Source organism: Schistosoma mansoni, chromosome 3 (assembly GCF_000237925.1).
Source record: "Schistosoma mansoni strain Puerto Rico chromosome 3, complete genome".
NCBI lineage: Eukaryota > Metazoa > Platyhelminthes > Trematoda > Strigeidida > Schistosomatidae > Schistosoma > Schistosoma mansoni.
Window position 1 is genome coordinate 1,104,569 of NC_031497.1, and position 25,143 is coordinate 1,129,711.

Below are 25,143 nucleotides of genomic sequence, written 5' to 3' on the forward strand. Positions count from 1 at the left end.
CGAGGCAATACGCACAGTATACACATATGCCAATAAGAAACTGACTAGTTACAGTCCTAAACATCAATTGGAAGATTCAAACAAGTAATACTAAATGAATTTAAACTCCGCCCCATTGCACATGCAAGTGGCTATCGGGACTCAGTAGCTGAGTGGATAACGCGATGGCGTTTGAAGCGAAAGGTACTGGGTTGGAGTCCCAGAGTGAACATCCATCTGACGAGTCCCAAATAGGACGAAACGTGCGTCCTGGATTCCACTGCTAGCCACTATCCATCTTTCCTTCCAGATAGGACAGGTCTAAAGCTTCAACTTTGTTTCGTATTTATCCCTTCGTAGTATTACCCATGTAATACTCTTCAAAGGTTTACTATTTATATCAGTTTTATTCTATCTATAATTTTCTGAGTAGGTGTGTTCATATTCATACTCATTATTAGTCCATTACATTTTAAACAATTGCTGGTAAATCCTTTAATTTTTGTTTAAATCATTGCACAATGTGGAAGTTATTTCAATAACTCCACAAACATACCTTAGATTAATATGGATAAAATTATTATTTTTATTTAGACACATAAATATTCGTACAAGGGGGCAACAGATATATATGCGCCGCACAAATCTCATTTAATTTATGTGAGGGCTGTGATACTGCCCAGGTGCCCAAACTGAAGCAGGTGGTTTTCCTGGGGGGCCACACCCGGAGCCTTTGACCCAAAGGTCTGATCCACAAGGCAGTAGAGCATCGTGAGGAGATGCAGTCTCATGGTAGACGGTGACCAACGGTTCATACGCCATTTGTTCCCTCAGGATACTGTAGCCAGCCCATGTGCACCATTAGTTTGGAGTGAGGGTTTTCCAACTCTCCTAGGTGGACTTTCCGTGTCCACCAACCCGGTTAAAGCGCCAGACATTCGCTTTCGTCCTTTCAACTTCGTAAACAACAGTAATGCCACGAGAAGGCAGTGAGTATGACTTCTGTGGCAGAGGCTATATAGGCGTGGCCATGTGAGAACATTTTGAGAGGGAGAGCTGATTCTCCCCACTCTCGGCCGTACCAGGGCCCGATTCATAGTGATCTGTCTTCAGAAATTCCAAGTTTGAGCGTCTCAAGGCAACAACTTCTATTTGAAATTTGTAATGATGTTATTTGTATGAGGATAGTAAACATTTCACAATTAAACCGTTCAGCTTAGAGAACCTATCTCCATTAAGATCACCCCTATGATCTACAAAACTGTTTATATTGTTCATTAAAATGCAATTGTAATATATATAGTTCACAGTCGCGACATTAATGTGCAAACTTTTTCAACTTTCATTAGATTAAAACAATCCACCATGTATCAATATTCAAAAAATCTACATCGAATGGATTATGAGCAAATTTTTCAATTTGCACTTACTGACTATTCAAATCATATTAAAGGTTCAATTCCACGTCCACGTATGATATTGTAAGTGTGTATGTTTATAAGTTGTTGTTTTTTGTTGGCTTATTGTAACCAGTTCTGTTGACTTGAGTTCGTTTTTTTCCAAAACCATATAGCATTCATAAATATGTAGTAGCAGTAGGTCTCAATATTAACAAAGGGAAAAGCAAGACTCACCGATACAATACAACATGCACTAATCGAATTACACTTGACGGAGAAGCTTTGGAGGATGTGGAAACCTTTACATATCTAGGCAGCATCATTGATGAACACGGTGAATCTGATGCAGATATGAGGGCGAGGATCGGCAAAGCAAGAGCAGCATATTTACGACTGAACAACATCTGGAACTCAAAACAATTGTCAACCAACACCAAGATCAGAATTTTCAATACGAATGTCAAGATAGTTCTACTGTATGAGGCGGAGACGTGGAGAACTACGAAAGCCATCATCCAGAAGATACAAGTGTTTACTAACAGTTGTCTACGCAAGATACTTTGGATCCGTTGGCCAGACACTATCAGCAACAAGTTACTGTGTGAGACAACAAACCAGATTCCAGCGGAGGAAGAAGCGCTGAAAGTGGATAGGGCACACTTTGGGGAAATCACCCAATGTGTGACACAAGACAAGCCCTCACATGGAATCCTGAAGGCCAAAGGAGAAGATGAAGACTAAAGAACATATTACGCCGAGAAACGGAGACAGACATGAGAAGAATGAACAAAAAGTGGACAGAACTATAAAGGAATGCCCAGGACAGAGTGGGTTGGAGAATGCTGGTCGGCGGCCTATGCTCCATTGGGAGTAACAGGCGTAAGTAAGTAAGTAAGTAATATTTTCCAACAAAGCAAGAATAATAAGGAGTTATTCATTCCATGGAGTTGTATCAACTATTCACAACCTAGAGAGACACTAACGCTATTCATCATTGACAATAATTGTCGAAGAATTTTAAGAAAAATCATTCGTATGATTGTTGATTCATCAATTAACTAATATAAGGATTCTAGGAGAGAAAATTGGAAAGATTTACAACGTATGTTGTTTTCTAACAGCTGAAACCTAGAAAATTTAATTTCTTAAAGTTTCCGAAATGAGTCAAATACACTTCATCATTATGAGATTTGAGGATTATGTAACACGTGGAAGTTGTTTTTCCAAGTTTTATTCGTTTGTTGATAAACTCTATTGACGTTAATAAGATTAGTTAAAGTGAAGCGTGAAAATGATGTTTTTAATACTAACTTATTTTAATTCTTTTTATCCGGAATTTCACAACTGGGAGTGACAATCTCAAGCTCTTATTATCTAACACATTACTAACTATTTCTCACTTATTCATAACTATAAGGAATATTTCATCGAGTCTATTTTAAGGTAGGATATCGTTCGTTTATTGTGATGATGAGATGCAATCGAATCACAATGCGTATACAGTTTCTGTCATCTGAATTTCTAAATGTATTTTCTCCTTGCTAAATATTATTTTAGTAAGGTACCTGCTATTGTTTTTTCGCGACCATTTTACTCATGCAAATAGTTGTGGTTCATATCCTAAATCAAGCATCAGTACTAATATGCAAGTACATCCAACTAATGAGTTCCAAACGAGATGAAACGCTCATCTTAGATTTCACTACTAGCCACCATCTATCCACCTATATTGTGTTTATTTCAACTATTTGTTTCTCTTTACACAAAGTGTTGTAGTGTTTTTTTTAAAAAAAAACTAAATCGTATCTCTTCCAGTGATGAAATGGTCGACGCTCTTGTCGGATTTACTGTGGTAAGTGATATATTAAATGTCTTTATATATAATCTACCTGTCAATATTTAACAGTTCTCGTTATACCGGTTTATTTACTTATTTAAACTCACAAACATTGGTACAGGGAGGCACCAAATATATATGTGCTGCACAAATCTAATGATTTGTGTGAGGGTTGGAATACTACCGGGGTGCCCGAACCGAAGCAGGTGGTTTTCTTAGTGGGCCGCTTCCTGAGCCTTTGACCTAAAGGTCTAATCCACAAAGCAGAAGAGCAATGTAAGAAGACTCAGTTCCATGGTAGCCAGTAACCAACAATAGGTTCATGCGTTTTTTGTTTCCTTAGGATCGTGGAGCCCATGTGCACCATTAGTTCGAAATGAGGGTTTTCCAACGCCCCTAGGTGGACTTTCCGTGTCCACCAACCCGGTTAGAACGCCGGACGTTCGCTTTTCATCCCCTCAATTTCGTAAACAACACCACGTCACGAGAAGGCAGTGAGTAAGACTTCCATGGGAGTGGCTGTATACACGTGGCCATGTGAGAGCATTTCGAGAGGGAGAGCTGACTTTTCCCACTCTCTACCGTACCAGAGCATTCAGAGAGTTGAAAAGTATTAAAATTATTGTCAGCCTGTAATGTACCACCTTAATTAACATAATTTATTAAACATCAGAGTCTGCAGTAATTCAATGAACAGTTGAAACTCAGCAGAAACTAAGCACTGTGTATCAAAAAGACCCGAAAATGAAGCTATTCCCTTTGATATTCCTCCTATTAATTATATTGGTTATTACAGAGGATATCATTTTATTCAGTAGTCGATAATCAGGTCTTGTGTTAATATATGGCAGTATATCTATTTTTACATCAACTAGCTATCTTCATTTTCGTACCTACCACAATTTTTTTACTCGAATTGTAAATTATTTGTTTCGTATGTGCTCAAATTTATGTAGTTGATACTTAATTAGAATTAGTTTTAATTAGATCCTTGTTTGAGAGGTGACCAAGGACGCTATGCACGAATACACAAAAAACATATTATAGGAAGTTTTGTAATGCTAGATTATCGCTACACTTTTTCTTTTAGGACATTGCATTACCTTTGAATTTTGATCATTTGTTAGTTATAATCATTTTCCTACATCAGACTTTTAATCACAGACAAAGTACGACCTGGGACTTTTTTGTGCGTTTGGCTAAGTTAGCATTACTTTACATCAACACCGCGACAGAAAATTAAAACAAATCGTGAAAAATAATATCAAATGTAGTGAAGATTTTCCTCTTTTTTTCCTAACATACGTCATCAAGCGTTAGGCGGCAACCAAACATCCAAAAACGTATCTAAACCAATTAAGTCTGTAAGTGTTTATTCTTCGTGGGTCGACTTACCGTTTCTACGTAAAAGCTGCCGACTAACATCAATATTTCTTGTCTTGCTGGTAAATGTATAACTCACGAACAGTGCCTAGGAGACACTTGTGGTCAAATATTCGTAGTCTAAGCGTGTTTTACATTTCTATAGGTGATATTTCAGTTGTACGATGATATCGAGCAAACTACTGTATAGTATACTCGCTCTTAATAGTAAGCAGTGTAACATTCCATCTGAGCTCCAAGGGCTGCGTACGTGGTAGTGAACCCAAGCTGTTGTACAGTTTTAAAAGCGTACTGTCTTCCCTAAAATCTGTCTTACAATAAGGATGTGTATCACAAGTATAAAGTATGAAAATACATTTAAAGACACCTTGCTTTTCTTATTAGCAAAGTCCCGCATATGTGTTTCAAAAATAAACGATAAAACAATATTACTTGGACCTAAAGCTACAAAGTATTGAGACATCCTAGGTAACGTAAATAGTATTGGAATGGATTAAATATATATATGAAGTTTCATTTTCTCTATTATTTACCATGACATAGACGACTTATGTATCTACATTTTTATCCTATTACTTTCCATAGGACCTACAAAACGAATTCGGGAAGCCTCTCATATTATTGCTTGGAGTTATTGCCTTGTTCACTGCTATGATTTTTGTTGGTTTAATACTAGTAGTAGGGTTTTGGTTCGCAGGATCTTTTGAAAATCATGATGCAAAAGAGCATGTACCATTGACAAAATCGTCTCATCAAACTGGTGATGACAAAAGATCAGAATCAGTTAAGAAAACGAAAAATGAGTGATAAAATGTGCTTACTATTTCTTTTCATATACACTCAATCTGAAAAATTTCTTGTTCGACATTTTTACACTTATGCAATTTTTTTAAAAATCCTTATCAAAATTTGTCTCGTGTATTTCCTATGCTATGAAAATACCTATGCTTTACTTTTTTGTCAAGATTGATTGAAATTCTATTTGTACTTTCTATTTGCTGTTGAATACAGTCATTCCTGTAAGAACATATCTGTTTTGCTTTCAGATTGCTAGAAATTTATGAAAGATGTAAGCAACGTGGGTCGTATATATATATATATATATATACTTAATAAGTGAGAAACAAAGTATATGAAGATCACAATGGTAGTAAGTCGCTTGGAGAAGGAAAGTCAAAGAAATAAGTGTGAAGGAAGAACAGAATCGAGGGCATAGAATATAGTTTTTATGCTGCACAAGAAAATGGAGGATGAGTGCATCGATCGATTACTAAGGAATTGTGTCACTTAACAACCACCAATCTGTATTTTAGCTTTTGATCTCAGATTTCACAACTGAATAATGATATTATTTCAACACATATTGAGTGTCGTTTTCAGGAAATAAAAACTCGTCATTTTAGTTTCATAAAATAAGTGGTAGAACTTCAAATTTGTTATCGTCCGTCGCTTCAATATTGTTTTTTGCCTGAATAATATTATAGATTGTACATCTTAATTAAATCCTTTAGTTATGGCTAATTTTTAACAACCGATTCTTTTATACTCAAAACCTATTTTGAAGCCTAACTATCTTTACTATGCCACAAGTGTTTACAAGGAAAATGATATTTCGAGATCAATTATCTGACAATGGAACTCGGTAGATGAAGGCTGGTTCAATAGCTGGAATTGGGATGGTGTATAGATGTGCATTAGTCACAGACTACTATAAGAAGATAAGCCTTCACACTACCCACCACCACAAAGAATCACAAAATCTATAGTTTCGTCCCCTCAGCTGGATGGTTTGACCTACTACCTCAAAATTAAATACAGTTTCGGAAAAGCCTAGGATGAAATCTAACGATTGATGAGAAAACAAACAGGAAACATTGTTTCGAAGGTGTGAATAAAACGACAAGGCTTAAGATTGAAAGACGCATTAAAAATTTCATGTATATGCACCACTGCAAGTGACTAATATTTTGTCACCTGCAACCCTCAATCAGGAGTCTCAATACGGCTAGACCGAAAAGTCTATAATTTCAGGTACTAATAGCATATCTTGATCTGACTTCCAACATCATTCTTTCATTCTACTTGTATGTCGGCCAACATAAAGGCGGTGGATGGGTAGATCCTTACATAGCCCAACCACCTGTTGATGTTTACAAATTCATTCGGCCTAAATACCATCTGTATGTAGGACTTTTCTTAACATCATTGTTTTGTTATTAGTGGGCAATGTTTGAACGCCAACTGTGACCAAATATTATAAATTCGGCAGTTACCTATATTACTGTAGTACTTAATATTGTTTAAGGAAACTGCATAGTATGGAACCACTTTTCTAAACAAATCTGCTGTTTATAAATAGTTGACTAAGAATGATTTAAAGACCTGAACATTTTAACTTGAAATGTCTTATGTCTCGAGGTTGGTTAATAAATTACCGATCCAATATTTTATGACTAGCTAGTATAAACTGACTGATTTCTTTGCACTTGTGTTTTGATGACAAAGTATGGCACAAATGAAGTTAGTTGACTGTTCAGCTCTCCCATACCTTACAAACTGTACATCTAAATAAATAAGTCCGGTCGACAAGTGAGTACATATTACTATAAATGTCTAGATGAAAATTTACGGCATTAGCAGTGAACCACCTTATATTCAGAAATACCACACGATCCTAAAAGTCCGCACTAACAAATTACTAAACCAACCTTACCATCTCTATTATTAAGTACCCACATATCTAATTAATAATAAGTATTTATGGAATATTTGGTTTGTATATTATTAGGAAGTGACCAAAACGATCTTCTTCTGCGTTTCTTCAAGCTTGTGCAAAACATCATCAGCTGGTAAAGTGGTTTGAACAGTGACCGTATTGTTCTCGACACTCGTCTCGACTTCCTTAATTGCATCTACATATGGGTTAAGGTGTCACTCCTACTTTGCTTACCTCCAAGAGTCATTAGAACTCTTTTGGCGGCCTTAGCACACCCCTCACAACTCATTTCCATGTTAAATGTATATGTCCTAACTTGTCCTTCCATAGTCCGTAATACCGCGTTTACTAATACATCTAACGAAATACTAAAACAAGCTTCAGTCAAAATGCTCTCAGGTGATCAGAAGTCTTGATAATCACATACTTATTATAGTGGTAAACAATACGGTGATGCTGTTTTGAACATTATATGTTATATATTGAGTGAGAATGAACAGGTTGATGGCATTGTTCTAGTTTGGAAAGGGAAGAAGGCTAAGTGACCTATGTTAGTTCTGTCACTGGTTGTCCCTCGGTTGAACCAAATTTCTTTTGAAAGTGTCGACAGATAGGACTTCAGTCACGTATTGAGATAATGAATTCCATTCGTCGATGATTCGATGGGAAATCCTATAGTCACCTGACAAGTAATTTATTCTAGGGTTGTGAAGGTTTTTAAAGTACTCGTAAATTCTCCACTCTGGAAAAAATAAAGTGAGGGCATATCAGATGCAAATTGATCAGTAAGTAAGTTGGAGACTTGTCAATTGGTCTCTGATTGTTTTATATGACAATGGAAATAGGTTTAGATCAGCCAGTCCAGCATCAAACTGGAGATTCGCTATTCCGGGAATCAGTTTAATTGATGTTCTTTGAACCCTTTCAAACAGTTCATTGTCTCTTTTCGGCAGAACCTAGCTGATTCTATGCAGTACTCGTGTTTAGGACGAAAGCATTTTGTATACAGAGTCAAAAGGTTTCAGCATGAACATAGCTAAATTCCCTACGTATCGACCATAGGGTTCTGAAACACTCAGTGGCCATCGCACGGCGGAGTGCAGTAGATTTTAGGTCTTTGCTAAAAATCATCTAAATCATTGTGTGTCTGGACAACGGGTAGCTCACTGTTGTTCACCGTGTATTTTTATATGCATCTCAACGAACTTGTAGGTATTTATCGGAGAATTCCAAATTTGAGAGCATTCAGATGATCTCTCCAGGTGATTTTGAAGCTCTGAACAGTCACCTTTACTGTTTTGTTGCTCTCTATATCTTGATATAGTCGGCATATAGCAAGACCGTTGATAGTAAGAGACTAGTCAGTTCATTTACATACGGGGGAACAACACTGGCCCCAAGACTGCACCATGAAGCACTCCACCAAGCACGTTTTCTCGGCTGGGCAATTCAGAGTTCACCAGCACTCCTTCTTGGTGCTTAACTAGGAAGTCTTCCGTCCATATTAATAGATTGCTTTCAACCGCAACATTCCCTAACTTATATTGCAATCAGTTTTGAGGAATTTTGTCGAAAGTGTTGATAAAGTCACCGTAGTTTACATCTATAAGTATTTTTTTATCTTCAGGAGCTCACTAACTTACATGTGCTATCAATAAAGTGGTGAAACATAAAAGACCTGTTCTAAGGCCATTCTGATTTTCGGAAAGGATCTGGTTTTCATTACTATCAAAACAAAAACGAAAACTCCTGCTAACCAAATTGTCAAATCACAGCGATTTATACGCACCCATCATACACAAACAACTGCTTACAAGCGTTTTATTGCTTCCAGATGTAGTATTGGGAAAGTTGTTACGGTGCAAATTAAGAAGTAATGTTATGCGGCATGGTAAATCACTGCAGTCAATGTTGATGCCTATTTACAGAATGAACGAATTCCAAAGAAGCTTAAATGTCATCTAAAATATCGCCATTGGTCTGACCAAAATAGACACTTATGTGGGAGTACATCTCAATGCTTAATGACCCTACAAACTGATGGTCCACATTTTTCGTCAACAAGTGTAAATCCGACAGTCAATGACAGGAGTTTACGAGTGTAACAAAGAAGTTCTGGAGCGAGTTCTCTAATCAGGAGAGCAGTGCACAGTTTAAATTAGACAGAAAATCACTGGTAATTCAATCAATATGCAAATAAATAAAACATACATTATTTAAGAATCGAGTTAAAAGTACATAAGCATATACAGTAATGTTATCATACAAACGTTAAAAATTTAGTGCTGAACATGAACAACAGAGAAACTCAAGCTATTTTTATTGTATTGAACGAAAACTCATGGGGGCGGAAACCAATTAATTTTTTACGTAAAATCAAACAGTAGCTTAGTAAAGTAAGAAAATTGGAGATCAAATTGTTCATTCTTCCGGTCCTGTTACTGTTGTGATTGTTCTTCGTTTCCCTCCCTTTTCTTTTCATTTCACTGTCCTTCAGGTAGATATTCTACTTCCAATTCCTGCAAAATACTACTTATGTCTGTCAGTATAATTAGTGCACACCACAATATAAGCAGTAAATTACCATGTCTATCAAACAAGTTAGTGACTACATGAACTCAGTATATCAATCGATAAGACGTTAATATTTGTAGCCATTAGTACTGTGTTCGGGTGGCGGTGTGACAATCAACACTTGTATGCAAGTAAATTAAAGTGAAAATTCCTAAATATGATAACTGAAATTCTGAATTTCACTGCCAATCATAATAATGCATTTTCACTAGAAGTAAATTTGCTGTGGGTCAACATATTCCAGTATAAACTGATCGTCAGTTTCTCATGCTTTTTAGACGTCTTGGTAAAGAAAGGAAAATAAGTGTCCGAGTGTTGAAATACACTCGTTCGTGCGAACAAATTCAAGACGTCCGGAAAAAACGCAAAAGGACTAGTATTTATACCTATGGACAATATGCTAAATCATCAAAAAATCTGCACAATAATATTTTAGGGACAATATTTTTGCGGACATATACGAGCATATTAGAAAAAGCTTTCTAACAAGACAATACGAACAAATGAAATAAAACAAGTTATGCAGTGCCTTACGCGCAGTAATCTTTTAACTGTTCTGGAAACCATATGCTTCTTCCAGAGTGTGTTTTTTGCCCGGTAGTCGTATTTTAGTAAAGTTACGTCGTGATCAATGATTATCGAGAAGCACATTGTTAAGTCTGTTTACATTGTCTGTCCTCATTCTCTTCCCTTTAGCCTATTTGTGTACTTTTTATACTACTCATTAACATTCAGTAATCAATTGCATCCCTAACAACTTCTACGCGTATGTTGTAACGCAAGTTTATCGTGTAGTATTCTGAATTATTTACGCATACTTATAACATTTATTGCATTTACCATTGCAACTACTCTCTCAATCTTTGTGGTAGTTTTTTGCAATTTTGTGCAATCCTTTAATCCTTTTTTAAACGCAACTGTTTCTGTTATTTTATTCTTGGTTCCACTTTTGCTTGTTGATAAACCGTTTTCACTTTTAGACACAATTATCAGCTGTCGTTTTCACTATCAAAGCCCTTTTTTAAGTCAAACTTTCACAGATACCTCACAAGCTGAGGTTTGTAGTTAATCTATGTATATTATCCGATAAGGCACCGCCTTTTTAGACAAGTTGTTGTTTTGTGAACTTTGATTTCGCGCATACCTCAATTGGAAGACTTGGACGCTTCAATAGATTCAAAAGGAATCGTAATTTTGAGTCTCGTATCATCCGAGTATACAAGAAGAAAATTGTTATCACTGGGGTTTCCTTCTAAATACGCGGCAAATGCTGATGCTGTAATTCGTTCTGCTTTTATCGACGACATATTATTTAGGTTCATGATGAAGGGCTTTGAAGAGTTCTTCGTATGCTGTTTCGAGAGGTCGCCTTAATGAATCACGATGAATTAAACCTTGTGTACCATGTGGTGAGATATGTTGGACCAAAATATCAGTCTATTGGCAAAAAGTTTAACTGAACACATGGTGTTTGTAAGTCTGCTCGTGTAATAAGCTTGATCAACATTCATTGAAGAAGATTGATAATACACGAATTCCGGAAGTTAGAGTGTCTTTCTGTAAGCGAGATTTGTTACATTGTTTACAACGTCAGTTTTCACTGCATTGGGAATACCAAGTAGAACGAATGGAAGAGCGTCGGTCCACTGTGAAACGTTTGCTGCAAAGGGTGAAGCTTCTAGCGGTCTGTGGAAATTTCCTACCAACTAATTTGCTTCTGCGTGGTAAGCGATCGTTCGGAATCGTGTGATTCGTAATAGTGTAGTACGTCGACGGAAAAGTTCAGATTCGGACTGATGTCTGCGATCTGTAGTGATGGTTGAAGGGCAGTAGAAGTTTGCCACCACCGTTCGACGAAAGCGCAGGTCATCTTTTCAACGTTGACGTCTTTGATAGGTACTGCTTCAGGTCATCGTGTGAAACGGTACACACACGTCATGGGGTGCGTTTCCTCTTGAATCTCGTAAAGGTATTGCCAAGTTCAGATGAACTTGGTTAAAACGAGTATCAAGGGGTTGTAAAAGAACCCTAAGGACAATCATTGTGCTTGATCACTTTGGATTTTTGTCAATGAACACAGGAGCGTGCCTACTCCCTCACGTCTTTATTTTTTGCATGTTGAAAAAAATATACCTTAATGTAAGAGGCGATCAAATTTCCATTTGACACGTCCAAGGTGACGACCAATTCTTGCAGACAGTTGTTAGAATTCACAGGGAGAACGCTTACTTCTGCGTCAGTGCCGACGTAATAGCAAACTTTCATCATTGAATCACTGGCATACAACAGGCAGCCATGTCCACCAGCAACGGCTGCCATCAGCGTGTGCCGGCGAAGAAGTTTCTCGAAAGGTTTATGGTGTCGGATGTTTGGGAGGTTAGAAAACTGCTAGGTTTTCTGAAGTTTGTAGAGGACCAATCATACTGATTGTGGTACCAATAACAGTCAGGATGATCGGTCTCTCGTGGTCTAGAGACAGATCCTTTTAGTTAAGGGCTTCTTGAAGGAATACAGGATCGTCTGCGATTAGGATGAATATTAAGATAACGGGTGAGTGTACGACAGAGGTTCGTAACGTCATTTTGTGTTGTTTGAGGCTTTTCTTTGACGGAATATACCTCGGTATTGGAGGTTCTGGTAATCTCCGGAATTCGGCCGGCAGATGCAGCCAATTCGTCTTCGGAGTCATTTTGTAATGAGACAAGACTTGCATGTACCTTTTCGGGAAGCTTTGGCAAAATGATCTGTCTTAACAGGCCATCACCAAAGGTCACTCGACCGATGGCCTCTCAAATTCATTCATCATCAGTTTACTATTGTGCGTATTTAGAAGTCAATGAAACTTAGGACTTCCAAGCTGTTAATCCTTGTGATGTAGCCACTAAATGTTATTAGGTTTTCCGTTCACTTCATAAAATTGAATGATTGTTTCAGAACTATATTGTTTTCCTTTGGTTATACGAAAGGATACCTACGTGAAAAATATGGGATCTGCGCAAAATAATTTTAATTACAGAAACTAATCATCCTTACTAGAGACTAGATCGCCAAGTAATTAGTACTCAGGTAGAAAAGAAATTAATTCTTTTCAAAACCTACCTAAAAAATCTCCGTTTTCTATGCCGGCCTGTGTGAATGAATTTTCTGAAAACAAAAAAACTCAAATAGGACTGAAGAAAAATCAAGTACGCTTCTCTCTACTTTTGAAATTAATGAGTGAACGCAGTAAAGGTGGCAAATTTTTTAGTAAAGCTAAGGTCAGCGCGTGTAGGTCTACAGTCCTCCTTCAGTCATGTAAATCGTCTTTTAGGTAAGGGCAATTATTCTGATCGAGTTGGTGCTGGTGCTTCACTCTATTTAGCTGCAGTTATTGAATACCTGACTGCAGAAATTTGGAATCAGCAGGTAATGCCGCACGTGATAAGAAGACTTTTATAACTATAAGATATTAACAGTATGCCATTTGCAATGACGAAGAGTTGGACAAGCTTCCTGGCAGAGTTTCAATCGCACATATCACAGTGTCAAAAGATATTGTCTATTGAAACATTTTACCGCTGGACATGAAATCAAGCGTTACCTGACGGTTACTCTCACTATTCGTAATGTAATCAGTGGATTTTCTAGTCTCGTATTCTTAACATGATAAACGCATCAGACTTCATATATTCATATATTCGGTCGAAATCCTACAGTATAAACGGTACGTTTATAGTGCCCAAACGTTAAAATATCTGTCCAACTAGACATTCCTAGGTCTGGTAAAATATTTAAGCACACACCTAGTTCACTCTTTAAAAACAAGTTTTCCTGTCAAAGACAATTTCTAAGAGGTACGAGATTCCTCGAGACTGAGAATCTTGAAAATCATGTGTTTTGCTCATTTTCTGATGGGCTTGTGTGAGATTGACTGCGTTTCAGTTGATATATGACGATCACATAGTTTTATTCCTTGAGTACATCGTGCACATACACTGGCTTGGTTGCACTAGCGACATCATAGCGGAATGAGATAACTGTTTCGAGTCCGTGTATTTAAAACGATTTGTGTACCTATTGACTACATAATCTGAGTTACTGTTTGTATTTGCCACTTGTGTTACCAGTAAAAAAAGGTCTCAAAAACCACGTCAAGGTTTCAGTGTACGCAAATTATGGCGTTCGAAATCCTTTTAAGTACGTTACTTACATGGTCAATACTACTTCTGTATTTGTTACATTGTAATAATACTGGGGGAGGATTTAGTAGATATACAGGTGAGAGAACTATAGTCTATGGATGAACCAATCATATGTCAGATAACAGGTCTTGGATTTTGGCGCGAAATTAATTCAACCATTTGGTTAAGTAGCGTTCCGGCATTTCAGCTGTCAGTTTGTGATCAAAACTCTAAATCTAGTTCCTGACCTTAACCATCAATTATAAGTCATAACTCTGATCCCTCATATTACTTTGCAACTCATTTAGTCCTAATTAGTAAGTGGACATCCTTAAGGTCACTTATGCGTCACTCAAAGGTCGTCCATAAATTTAGTCTCACCGAATTTTCAATCAAATTATTGTTAGGATGACTGGGTACTATGCAACTCCGAACACATTCTTATCCTCCAATTTCTATGCCTAACAGGCGTTCCACTTAAATTTCTTTGACCAGGTGACTGGGAGATAAAAACACTTTACTTCTTTCAACTACTACCTATATATTGTAATTTTGCTTTACCCACTGGTAAAGTCACAAGCCTTCACACTAAAATGTGTCTCAAAGCTGAATTCATAAGTTTTTAGTCGGTCCGTTAGTCTTATTATTATTCAATCCAGACTTGATGCGCCCTGTAGGCGACAAAGCTGAAATGCCTCAATCGCTAATTAATTAGTCTTTATAACAATTACAAGCAATATTGGATGAAAAAAAGGAAAGAAAGTGAATAGGGAACTAAAGTTACGTGTCGATCTAATGTCATTTTGGATTTGATAAGGAATGACAGGAAAAAGACGATAACCAATGAGAATATCCCTGAATATAAGCCTCTGGTAACTATTCTTGGTTAGTGGAGGTGAAATGTTGGGTGAATGCTACTTTGAAAAATATTTTAACCTAACTACAGGTTGACATAAATGTAAAATGAAAGTAAACAACAGTACTTTTTAATGTAATTCCAAGTGTCGAAAAATGGCATTATGCTTAGGTTAATTAACTGACCAAATTAATTTTAGGAGTCATAAGTTATTTTCACAAGCCGGTCTTCGCCATAGGTTATTCTGGTTTGCTGACAAAACACCATCATAATTATCACAACGAAATAAGCCTCATTACTGTTTTGTAAAAGTATTGCGTTCGTATTGATTTTACACTTAACTGGAGCTTAAAAATGTTATGCTATGGGAAACCAGATGTCTTAAAACTAAACAATGTTCAAACAACCACAAACTTTCGACACAATCTAGGTTCTAAAGCACGAGACTTCTTACAGATATCATACATTTTCTACCTTTCCTTATTTGTTTCTCGAATTTATGTCCATCGATAACAGGGCTTTATGCTGCTTTCTGATTAAACGGGGTACTAATTATACATACTGTGCTACTAAAACAACTACTCAGAGATAGAGTTGTAAAAAAGCTTATGAAGAATTATTCGAAGTTAGGAAGACAAATGATGTCCATGAACTCTCACCATCAGTTTTCGAATAAATATATTAATGGACATCAATTCCCATCTCTGGCTTTTCCATGATTGTTTTCTTACCTGGAAAGCATTTGATCGGCAAGGAATAAAATTTGTATGTGTGCTGGTAAGATCCATAGTCTTTAGAAAGAAAATCTGAGAACGTTTTTTGGGTGTTTTTAAGGGTAGTATGATGCTCGGAGACCAACACTTGGTTTAGGGATTTAAAGTCAAGTAGTTGATCGTATGAAGCACTTGATTGAGTTGTGTTAGTTCTACTGTAGTAATTCCCGACAAAATCTCAACATGGACTCAGAAGCTTCTTTTACGATCCATCAACCTACGACACCTATGAAGCAAATGAGACATTCAGGAACAATAAGTAACAGTCTACTTTGTATGTCAATGTTGACATGGTTTAGTGCACCTTACTTATACGATACAGTTTATCAGTACAAACGAAAGCGGGAGTTCGTGTCTGCAAATTATATTTTCGTAAGGTATTTGTAGATACTTATATACTGGAAGGCTTACCGGATGTATGATCAAATTTTTTAGTCAGATATTATGTCCATAATTCTGAAACGTTACCTCAGCGAACAAATCTGTCACATTTAGTGTACATTTCGCAAACCTTGGGTGTTCTGAAACAATATGACCTCTATCAGTTTATACAGGATCTAAGATACAGGTACTAAAACAACAAATACTAATCTATTCATTTGAACATGAGTGAAGCGGTAGCTTAGTAGTTGAAGCACATATTATTAAACCGCCAACTAGTACTTCTAAATCTTTTAAACAGCATCTATGTAGGATCCTAATTCCTCACATAAAAATTGTATAGTTCGAAACAATGTATGATTTTAAACTTGAGTTACTTCATTCGGCTATGAATTACATAGATCCATACTTAGACCAGAGTCAATGTAGTTATTTCGACCTGAAATACCATGCCCATCAAGATCTTATTCAAAGGACTTTTACCAGTATGTGTAGTCATCCTTTAAAAGTTTTTATCGACAAATAATAGGGCTTTTCAGATAGAAAACTTTTCTAATGGGTCTAATCAAAATAAAACTTTAATGCGTAAGAGTATTTCTGTCAAAGAACTTAATTATGTTTAAACGAGTACTATCTATTCATTCCCAAACTTTTCAGTAGTAAATATAATGTACCGTTTTTATCGTTATAGGTAATCATGGACTGTAATACACAAAACCAATCATCAGATGAATCAGACAAACTTCATAAAACTAGAGAAAAAGAAAATAGACAAACAGCTATTTGTGCTAACTTTGACAAATCAATTGTTCTGTGGAGTCCAGGCGATATTGGCAGTATGGTATTGCATGAGGGTTTCAATCTACATAGGATGCCAAAAAACTATCTTACAAGGAAATCCTACATCGAAAAACTTATTTATCATGCTACAATGTCAGATTCAATGAAATCTCCCTTTGCTGGGTTTGTTGCTACTGTTTATTTATACAAATATGAATTTCACTATTAGATTCAAAGTAGCCAATGAATATTTAAATGAACTGGATCATATTGATGTAATCAGTGGAATCAAAGTAATTTGTTCAGTTTTATTGTACATTCTAACCTTTTTTGTAGACATTCAAATCGTTTATTCGGTCTTTTTTCAAAAATAATAGTCGTGCATCAACTATGATTCATAAAGTAGGAAAAACATGGCTTCTAAATGAATTCGATATTGATTCATTCTTGTTATCCGGAGGTGAATGTGTATGTCATATTCTTATTTCCACTGAGATAATTTATGCATTTTTGTAGAATGAATGGTTATGGCTTCGCGAATTTCTAAAAAAGGAAGATTATCGTTTGTGTTCTCATTCATTGTCGCGTAATGTGTTGATTTCACATGATCTTGAATCGAAATTTCTATATCATACGTAAGTATCTGGTTTCATTGTTTTATTTGATACATTACTTTCATTTTGTTTCCTCTCTGCCAGGGTTTTTCAATCACCTGAACTTGGCTTGAAAAAAATACAAATGTTACAACCAAAAAGTTTACCTTCATCAAGTGGTAATGACCATACTGGAAATGAAATCACTAAAGAAGTGGTTTGTACTCGTTTGGATCCTAGTTCCGTTGGAGTTGAGCATTCATCCATGGTAGATATCGCATTGTCATCATCATTGGATGATGCAGTTACAACCAGCAATGCAGAAGAAGATAATGAAAGTCGACAGTTTCGATCATCATGGGTTATAAATCCAGATCAATATCTTCATACTGCTGAATGGCAATTAAAAGATCTCAGTTTTATTGTAGGCTCTGATATGCCTATATTCGGGACACCGAAGCATCCTTGTATCAGTCTAAAATTAAGCCCATTACATGAATCGATTAATGTTTTAACCGGAATTGATGTATGGCTTGAAAATATTATCAATGAAGTCCCCGAAGTGGCTATGTGTTATCATCATGAAGGTATCGTCATGCAAGAATATGAAATTTACAAAACATGTGAAATTCCACCGATTATCGGATTTGAAACGGAACAAATTAATCAAATTATACGTAATTTAGTTATGTTTTTAAAACGGAATGCAACACAAGAAGGCCATACATATTGGCTTGTGAAAGAACCTGGACTAGGCGTTGTTAAACTATATGATTTGACAACTTTAGGTTATAAAGAATTTTTAAATAAATGTTCAAAGGAACCTAATGGTCGAGAGGCATATATGAAAGGTGAGATTATGTGAAGTCTAGTAATGTATTTTTAAATAGTTTTATATTACAATGCTTTTCATGCTTGATCGACTAGTGTTCTGCCAAATATTTACGGTCGTTTATTGAAATATCTACATAATCTGTCTAATAAATATGCGGAACGCGGTTATGAAGGCCTTAATTCATGAAATTTATGGTACCATGATTTTATACCCTCCAAAATACTCCAAACTTACAGCAGTACACTTATCCTATCTCTAATCTCATTGTCCAAAACGTATCTAGATGTCTTCAGAATTCAAGCTATTCTGCTCCTTGGCTATTGTTTCAATGGGTTATCACCTTGAACAGTTCTCAACATTTCCCGAGATCTCACTTTTGCCCATATTGAGCAACATTAATAGGTCAACTCATGCATTCATTGAAGAGACTTTGTATTTAGCTTGAGGACGCTATTGCTACTTTAAAAAATCCTAGATTTGTAAAATCTCATTTTGATGCTTTATGTCGGGCTGTGGGTATCAGCATCAAGTTTTATAATATCTGGGATTTGTGTATAATGAACTGCTTTTTCAAAACTCACTATACTGCTCACTGCTTATACTGACTATTGAAAATCATATTCACTTGTTAAAAATGCTGCAAATGGTTTAAAAATAAAATATCCTGAGACATTACGTGTCCGCTTCTAAAAATATTTCTATATTCAGCTTCGTCACAGATATGCTGATGGAATCAACTGTCCCTATCTATCTTAATGGTTGATCTCTAGTCCACCCATTCTATAATCGACTTATATTGTTCAGAGAGAACATCCTTGTTTCACTGAAGTTGTGAACAGGATTCAACTTTATTTAGTGATGCATCGAGAATTAATTCATACGTTCTGTTTCTTAGTTTAACATAAAAGTAGCCCATTTTATCTTGAAACACAACCACGGTTACTAAAAGCTATTCTTACTAAACTAACCATTTGTAGTTATAGTATGTTTTTTAAACGCACAATATATGCTTCGAACATTTGCTTTTATAGGTTAGATATACTTTATGAATGTCACCGTAGCCGCTTTCATATCATGCATTATTTGGGGATGTTGCGACTGGGTGGTGAAGCGGAGAGTTAGTTTATGACATGGTGTTATGGTATAAAAAAGAGCTGTGAGTGGAAAATGAGTCGGTTCATCACGATACCACAATTGAGTCCTAGAATTAGTGTGATTCATTGGCTTCAGACCTGATCAGTTCATGACTCAGAATAGATGCTAGTAAAGATCCTACTGCTGTTTTCTGTCGCATTCTTCATAAAAGTGGGAGGAACTCACTTAACTAGAAGAATCCCCTGTTGATTACAGTTTTAACCGAACTGTATCTATAATAATATACTTTGCTTATCCAACCATTCATTTGTTGCACTCCTCTTTCCTCTTCTATTTCTCCACAATATTACCTCTTTAATTGTGTGATGCATGTTTTTTGGTACCCGGTTGTACTAGAACTTATGTTTACTAAATAAGATGAAGTAAAAAAAACAAGTGATCAGTATGTTATTTATCGGCCCGCTATGTACTGCTTTATAGCTTTAAGGAGGAGAGTAAAAGTTTTCAGTTCTTAGCTTTTCTCTTCCAAATATTCTTACGAGTCAAAAGCTGTTACAGTGCTATTGTTGTGCATAATTTGTAAAGTTAATTCCTTAAATGCAGATTATTATCAGTAAGATTTTATTGAGTTTGTTAGCGGGACATAGATTGGATTAAAGCATGTTCCATGCATAATTGTGTTGCTGCACGCTGATTGGCTAATTCTTAACCAATCAGCGCTAGTCGATGCTTGGAGAAGACTATAGAATCTACTCATGTAAAAACTATAAATATACTAAAGTATTTCTTATTGCGCTTCTTACTTCCATCTATCCTTGTTATTCGGAATATAATTTCTTCCCTGTTCAATCGTGTTCTGATTTGGGGACTTGTCAAGTGTATTGGTGTCCAAGAATACTAAGCAATTTATTCATTTATTTAAACACATAAATACTGATACAAGGAAGCGCCAGATACATATGCGCCCCACAAATCTCATTCGATTTATGTGAGGGCTGTGATACTACCCAGGTGCCCAAACTGAAGCAGGTGGTTTTCTTAGGGGGCCACACCCGGAGCCTTTGATATGAAAGTCTAACCCACAAGGCAGTGGAGCATCGTGAGGAGATGCAGTCCCATGGTAGTCGGTGACCAACAATTGGTTCATACGCCATTTGTGCCCTCAGGATACTGGAGCCAGCCCATGTGCAACATTGGTTTAGAATCAGGGTTTTCCGTGTCTACCGACCCGGTTAAAGCGGCGGACATTCGCTTTTCGTTCTCTCACTTTCGTGAACAACACCCGTGGTGCGAGAATGCAGTGAGTAGGACTTCCATGGCAGAGGCTATATACACGTGGCCATGTGAGAGCATTTCGAAAGAGAGAGCTGACTCTCCCCACTCTCGGCCGTACCAGGGCATTTGGGGACATATAAGAACAATAATGGGGCGGACTTGCATGCATATAGCAAACAATTCTTTTTGAACCTAGCACACAACAATACTGTCATGCACTGTCCCATCGCTCTTGGCAGATCAGGCAACCCGAAAGTCACGTGAACACCATCATGGCATACGACAGGCTAGGTACCCCATACTAAGCAATAGGAATAGCTGGGTCGTAATAAGGAGAATGTATAACAGTTATAACAGAGTTTTTCTCAAAATTCGCTTTTACATTGTATTTTTTACTTTCTTTTTAGACAATAACCCATTTATCCTGCCTGTTGCATCATTATGCTATAAATTAGCTGAAATTCGTGTTAAAGAATATATACATTATCGTGAAAATCAAATTTTTCAATCAACAACTTTTGATTCTTTTAATTCAAAATCGTCATCATCATCATCTCCACGACGATATTCAACTGACAATAATGATTTCAATGAAGTAACTACTGTGATGGATGCTTTACGTTTATTAAGAAACTGTTTAAATTTAATATCAGTTCATGAAAATTTTTCAAATATATCAGATCTATCAGATTTATCATTTAATTCATCAACTACATCATCACCTGGAATACAAGATTTAAAATTTCGTGCAGTATTATTATTATGTCGATTGTATTTAATTACACCTACAAATGTGATTATGACATGTTTTAAAGATATACAAGGATTAATATGTTCAAGTCGAGAGGTAAGTTATTCCTGACAGAAAAAAGAACAACAAATGAGTTACACATATATTTGTAAGATTCTGTTTGATGATTTAGCTAAAGAACCTGATTTTCAGTGACTCTCAAGGATATTTTAATCAGTGTAAATAAATATAGGGCAAATATTCTAAAGGTGTTGATGTTCTAACTAGACGGAGTAGATATGAATATCTGATGAGATATGTATCTGAACATAATTACTATACTTATGCCTGTCATCTCTCGTAGAGAAGCATAGGCCACCCAACAGCATTCTCTGTCCAACTTGAGTGCTGTTAGAGGTATGAGAGCAGTTATCACTTCCCGGCTGCCCATACCGTGGAAGGGTTCTTCTGGAGGTACTTGAAAAAGAAAATGGATTAGATGTGGTCTTAGTCACCTGCGAGCGTGACCTCAGTGCCCAAAGGACAACTGCTTGAAGTCGGTCACACACGACCTTTTTGTGAATAATTTTTGTATTAGCTCCGTACTTGTTGGGACCTTACCGCCGGAGACGGATATCCGTGGGATAAGGCAAGGTGTGCATTTTTAGGGTCGACCTTTTCTAACCCCACCCTTCCTTGTGGGAAGGCAGCATCGCTGTTATGCTGGTTGTCTGAAGAGAACATCTTACTGCCGTCACACCTCTGTACAGTTAACAGTACGACTTCGCTCTCGGACCTTGGGTTTGTTCCCTTTAGTTTTACCGCTCTTCAACCGACCTGTCTGGCATGGTAGGATCTTGAGGAACGATTGTTCCAGCCAGTATAGCTCGATTGCTTCATCACGATAGTCAAGCCCGACCACCACGTCAAGGTAGCAGCAACGGTCGGGTCTCTACCCAACATTGTTCTGGGCAACCATTTCCAGTTTCTATTCATCCTTTTCATATCTTCTTCCAATTCTCGACACAATGTGTTCTTTGGTCTTCCTCTATTCCACTTCCCTTCAGAATTCCTAGTTAGTACTTGCTTCTTGATGCAGTTTGATGATTTCCGTAACGTATGTCTTATCAATCTTCACCATCTTTTCCTAATTTCCTCTTCATCTGGAAGCTGATTTGTTCTTTCCCACAATAAGCTGTTTCTGATTGTATCCGGTCAATTAGTATTGAGTATGTTGCTTAGACAATTGTGTATAAATACTTGTATATTTTTTGATGATGATTGTAGTAGTAGTTCTCTAAGTTCCAGCTCTGTACAGTAGAACTGTCTTGACGTTCATATTGAAGATTCTGACTATAGAAATTATAATAACTAATCCAAATTAAAACATACCTAGGATCCAATGGATTTCGTATACAATATCAACGATTATTTCATTTCATATAACATTTGAATTCCTAATGAACCATTATTGTATCATCATTATTTCGTTTAATCGTATATCACTCTGTCCTATCTTCTTCTTATGTTTATGTAATGAATATTATTTTATTTCTTTCGTTGATATAGACTGTTAGTGTAAATATTGAACAATTTGGAAAATCTTTGAATTCTTCCGAATCGAATACATTTATTGTATCTGATGAAAATGAAAAACAAATTACTTCTACTACTACTAATAATAATAATAATTCAACAATAGTTCCAATCAATTCCAATCGTAATTATTTAGGTTCAATGATTATTGATGCATTGAGGAAATCGAATACATCACAACTTTCTAAATTAGCTATATCAGTGAGTAATATATTTGTTTTCATCAAATTAATTATTTTTGTCAGTCAGTCAGACACAACGTAGAACTTCGTACGTACGTACATCAGTTCGAGTTGCCATACCACATTAACACAGAGATTCAGTTGTCGATTTAAATCCCATAGTGGTAGAAGTAGTAATTACAATTATTTTTTGTAATAATAATAATAATCACCAGGAAAGATGTTGCACTCAGTGATTAATATGTTGGGAGATGAAGTATTTCCAAAAATTAAGACGATACCGGAACCAGTCAACAAAGGATGCCTAAATCTCAACTGAGACTGATCAATTATAATTTCGACTATCAAGAAAATCAAACAGGAAGTTGCAAATTCATTAATATTCACAGTTTAGTTCATTGACCGCTACAGAAAACCTGAGAGCACTGGAAGCCTGCTTCGTTCCAGTAGTGCCCATCCACAACTCCGCAACCGGGAATCGAGCCTAGGACCTTCGGTCTCGTGCACGAACTTTTAAGCTCTAGACCACGGAAATCTAAGATCCAGGGCTTGATTCCCGGTTGCTGAGTCGTGGATGCATACTACTGAGGAGTCCCGTATTGGGAAGAAGCGGCCATCCATTGCCTCCAGGTTTTCAATGGCTGTCTAACTCAGATTGGTTCGTAGTATCATTGAAATTCAACAATCCGCCTAATCCTATACATATATATTGTGGATAGGGCGTTTGACTTTCAGCCATCAAGTCTCAGGTTCGTGCCCATCTCTTCCTTCCTTGGTTCATACATCCGGATAGTACCATCAGTCCTCACATTCATGTATCTTTCTAAGCGAAGTTCACAAATTTGTTTTTGGTAAATTTACTGATTTTTTTTAACTTACTGATCAATTTGTTGCTTTGTCCTCCTTTTATTTCTGTTGAATAATACAGATTCTTGGTTCGTTCAATCGTAATCTCGCTTATGGTCACCATCAGTCTAATCTAACTAATACAAATGATCCGGATAAAATGCTCACACCATATTCTTCATCAGTAAACAATCATCATCACCATCAAAATTGTTCCGCCGAGAGTTATGATAATGACATCATAATCAGTAAAACTAATGAAATAAATGACTCACAAACGTATTCTTTACCGTTTGCTGTATTAAAATCTTATATTGCAAAATCGGAAGAATTATGGTTCATGGTATACCAACAAATGCATCATACTGATACCATATTGAATCCAATTGTAATTGAATCATTAAACATGATATTTCAGTATACTTTACCAGCTTTAATGCTTCTTGGTAAGTACAATGATTTAAATAAGAGCGGTTTCTGGCAGAGCTGTTCATTTACTTTGCTTTACTTTTCTATTCACGCGCAAGACAAAGGGCTCTGTATTCGAGTCCCGTGTGTGGGATCGTGGATGCGCATTGCTGCGGAGTCTCATACTAGAAAGAACGGCCGTTCGATGCTTCCAAGTTTTCAACGGTGGCCTAACATTGATCGGTTCATAATCTCAATTAAAATTTTTCTATTCATTTATCTAATAGTAAGATGTATTATTACTAAGTTCTTATTCCCTTACTTATTAGGCTTTATTATTATTATTATTATTATTATTATTATTAATATCTTGGCTTCATTGATTTTAATTTATGTAGTATTTATCGGTAATTTTATTAAAGTACTCTTAGAAAATAACTTTTGTCTATCATTCTCCACGTTTTTTTCTACTGTCCAATAATGTTTATTATTCACGCTTCATAATCGTTCTACTTTGATACGTGGTTGATAAACACTGTGAATCTCTATTTCGTGCTGGTTGGTATTCATCAGCAAAAGATACCTACAATCTTGATGGAGCGGATTTTCCCCGCGGAATTCGAGCCCACATTACCTAGTCTCACAGTCTAAGATGTTACCACTGAGTTTTTCAGTCCACTACCGATTTCTTATAGGATTGAAAGATTTCCATTTAATTAATCAATGAGCAGTAACCAATATCAT

At 36.4% G+C, this 25,143-nt stretch overlaps 3 protein-coding genes and 1 non-coding gene across 4 annotated transcripts in view; 3 read left to right on the forward strand and 1 right to left on the reverse strand.

Annotated features, from left to right (window-relative positions):
• Smp_052890 (hypothetical protein) overlaps positions 1–5,406 on the forward strand; it is a gene marked incomplete at both ends in the record, with an annotated part of 18,622 nt that extends 13,216 nt beyond the window's left edge. The window contains 3 exons of the mRNA XM_018798840.1: positions 1,329–1,460; positions 3,195–3,231; positions 5,185–5,406. Of these exons, the coding sequence (XP_018650689.1) occupies positions 1,329–1,460; positions 3,195–3,231; positions 5,185–5,406 (391 nt within the window). The remainder of the gene's footprint in view (positions 1–1,328; positions 1,461–3,194; positions 3,232–5,184) is intronic.
• On the forward strand, positions 143–209 carry Smp_tRNA_01363_Gln_TTG.1.1. The gene has a single exon. It is a non-coding gene (tRNA).
• Positions 5,407–7,359: 1,953 nt separating the features above from the next.
• On the reverse strand, positions 7,360–7,649 carry Smp_150460 (copper transport protein atox1-related). Its single transcript, XM_018798841.1, has 2 exons — positions 7,550–7,649; positions 7,360–7,511 (listed from the first exon to the last, which is right to left on the reverse strand). The coding sequence occupies exons 1-2, from the start codon at positions 7,641–7,643 to the stop codon at positions 7,384–7,386; spliced, it is 222 nt and encodes a 73-aa protein (XP_018650690.1). The 5' UTR covers positions 7,644–7,649; the 3' UTR covers positions 7,360–7,383.
• A 5,359-nt stretch (positions 7,650–13,008) lies between these two features.
• Smp_150470 (hypothetical protein) overlaps positions 13,009–25,143 on the forward strand; it is a gene marked incomplete at its 5' end in the record, with an annotated part of 31,063 nt that continues 18,928 nt past the window's right edge. Inside the window, 10 exons of the mRNA XM_018798843.1 lie at positions 13,009–13,156; positions 13,200–13,294; positions 16,751–17,022; positions 17,069–17,132; positions 17,176–17,307; positions 17,356–17,474; positions 17,538–18,283; positions 21,045–21,484; positions 22,937–23,164; positions 24,074–24,437. Coding sequence (XP_018650691.1) covers positions 13,009–13,156; positions 13,200–13,294; positions 16,751–17,022; positions 17,069–17,132; positions 17,176–17,307; positions 17,356–17,474; positions 17,538–18,283; positions 21,045–21,484; positions 22,937–23,164; positions 24,074–24,437 — 2,608 coding nt within the window. The remainder of the gene's footprint in view (positions 13,157–13,199; positions 13,295–16,750; positions 17,023–17,068; positions 17,133–17,175; positions 17,308–17,355; positions 17,475–17,537; positions 18,284–21,044; positions 21,485–22,936; positions 23,165–24,073; positions 24,438–25,143) is intronic.

Excerpts from the sequence above, each read along its gene's own strand:
- Smp_150460 (XM_018798841.1), bottom strand. The coding sequence starts at position 7,643 with ATGGAAGGACAAGTTAGGACATATACATTTAACATGGAAATGAGTTGT. Across the intron at positions 7,512-7,549 it reads AGTTCTAATGACTCTTGGAG|ATGCAATTAAGGAAGTCGAG; the intron begins GTAAGCAAAGTA and ends ACCCATATGTAG.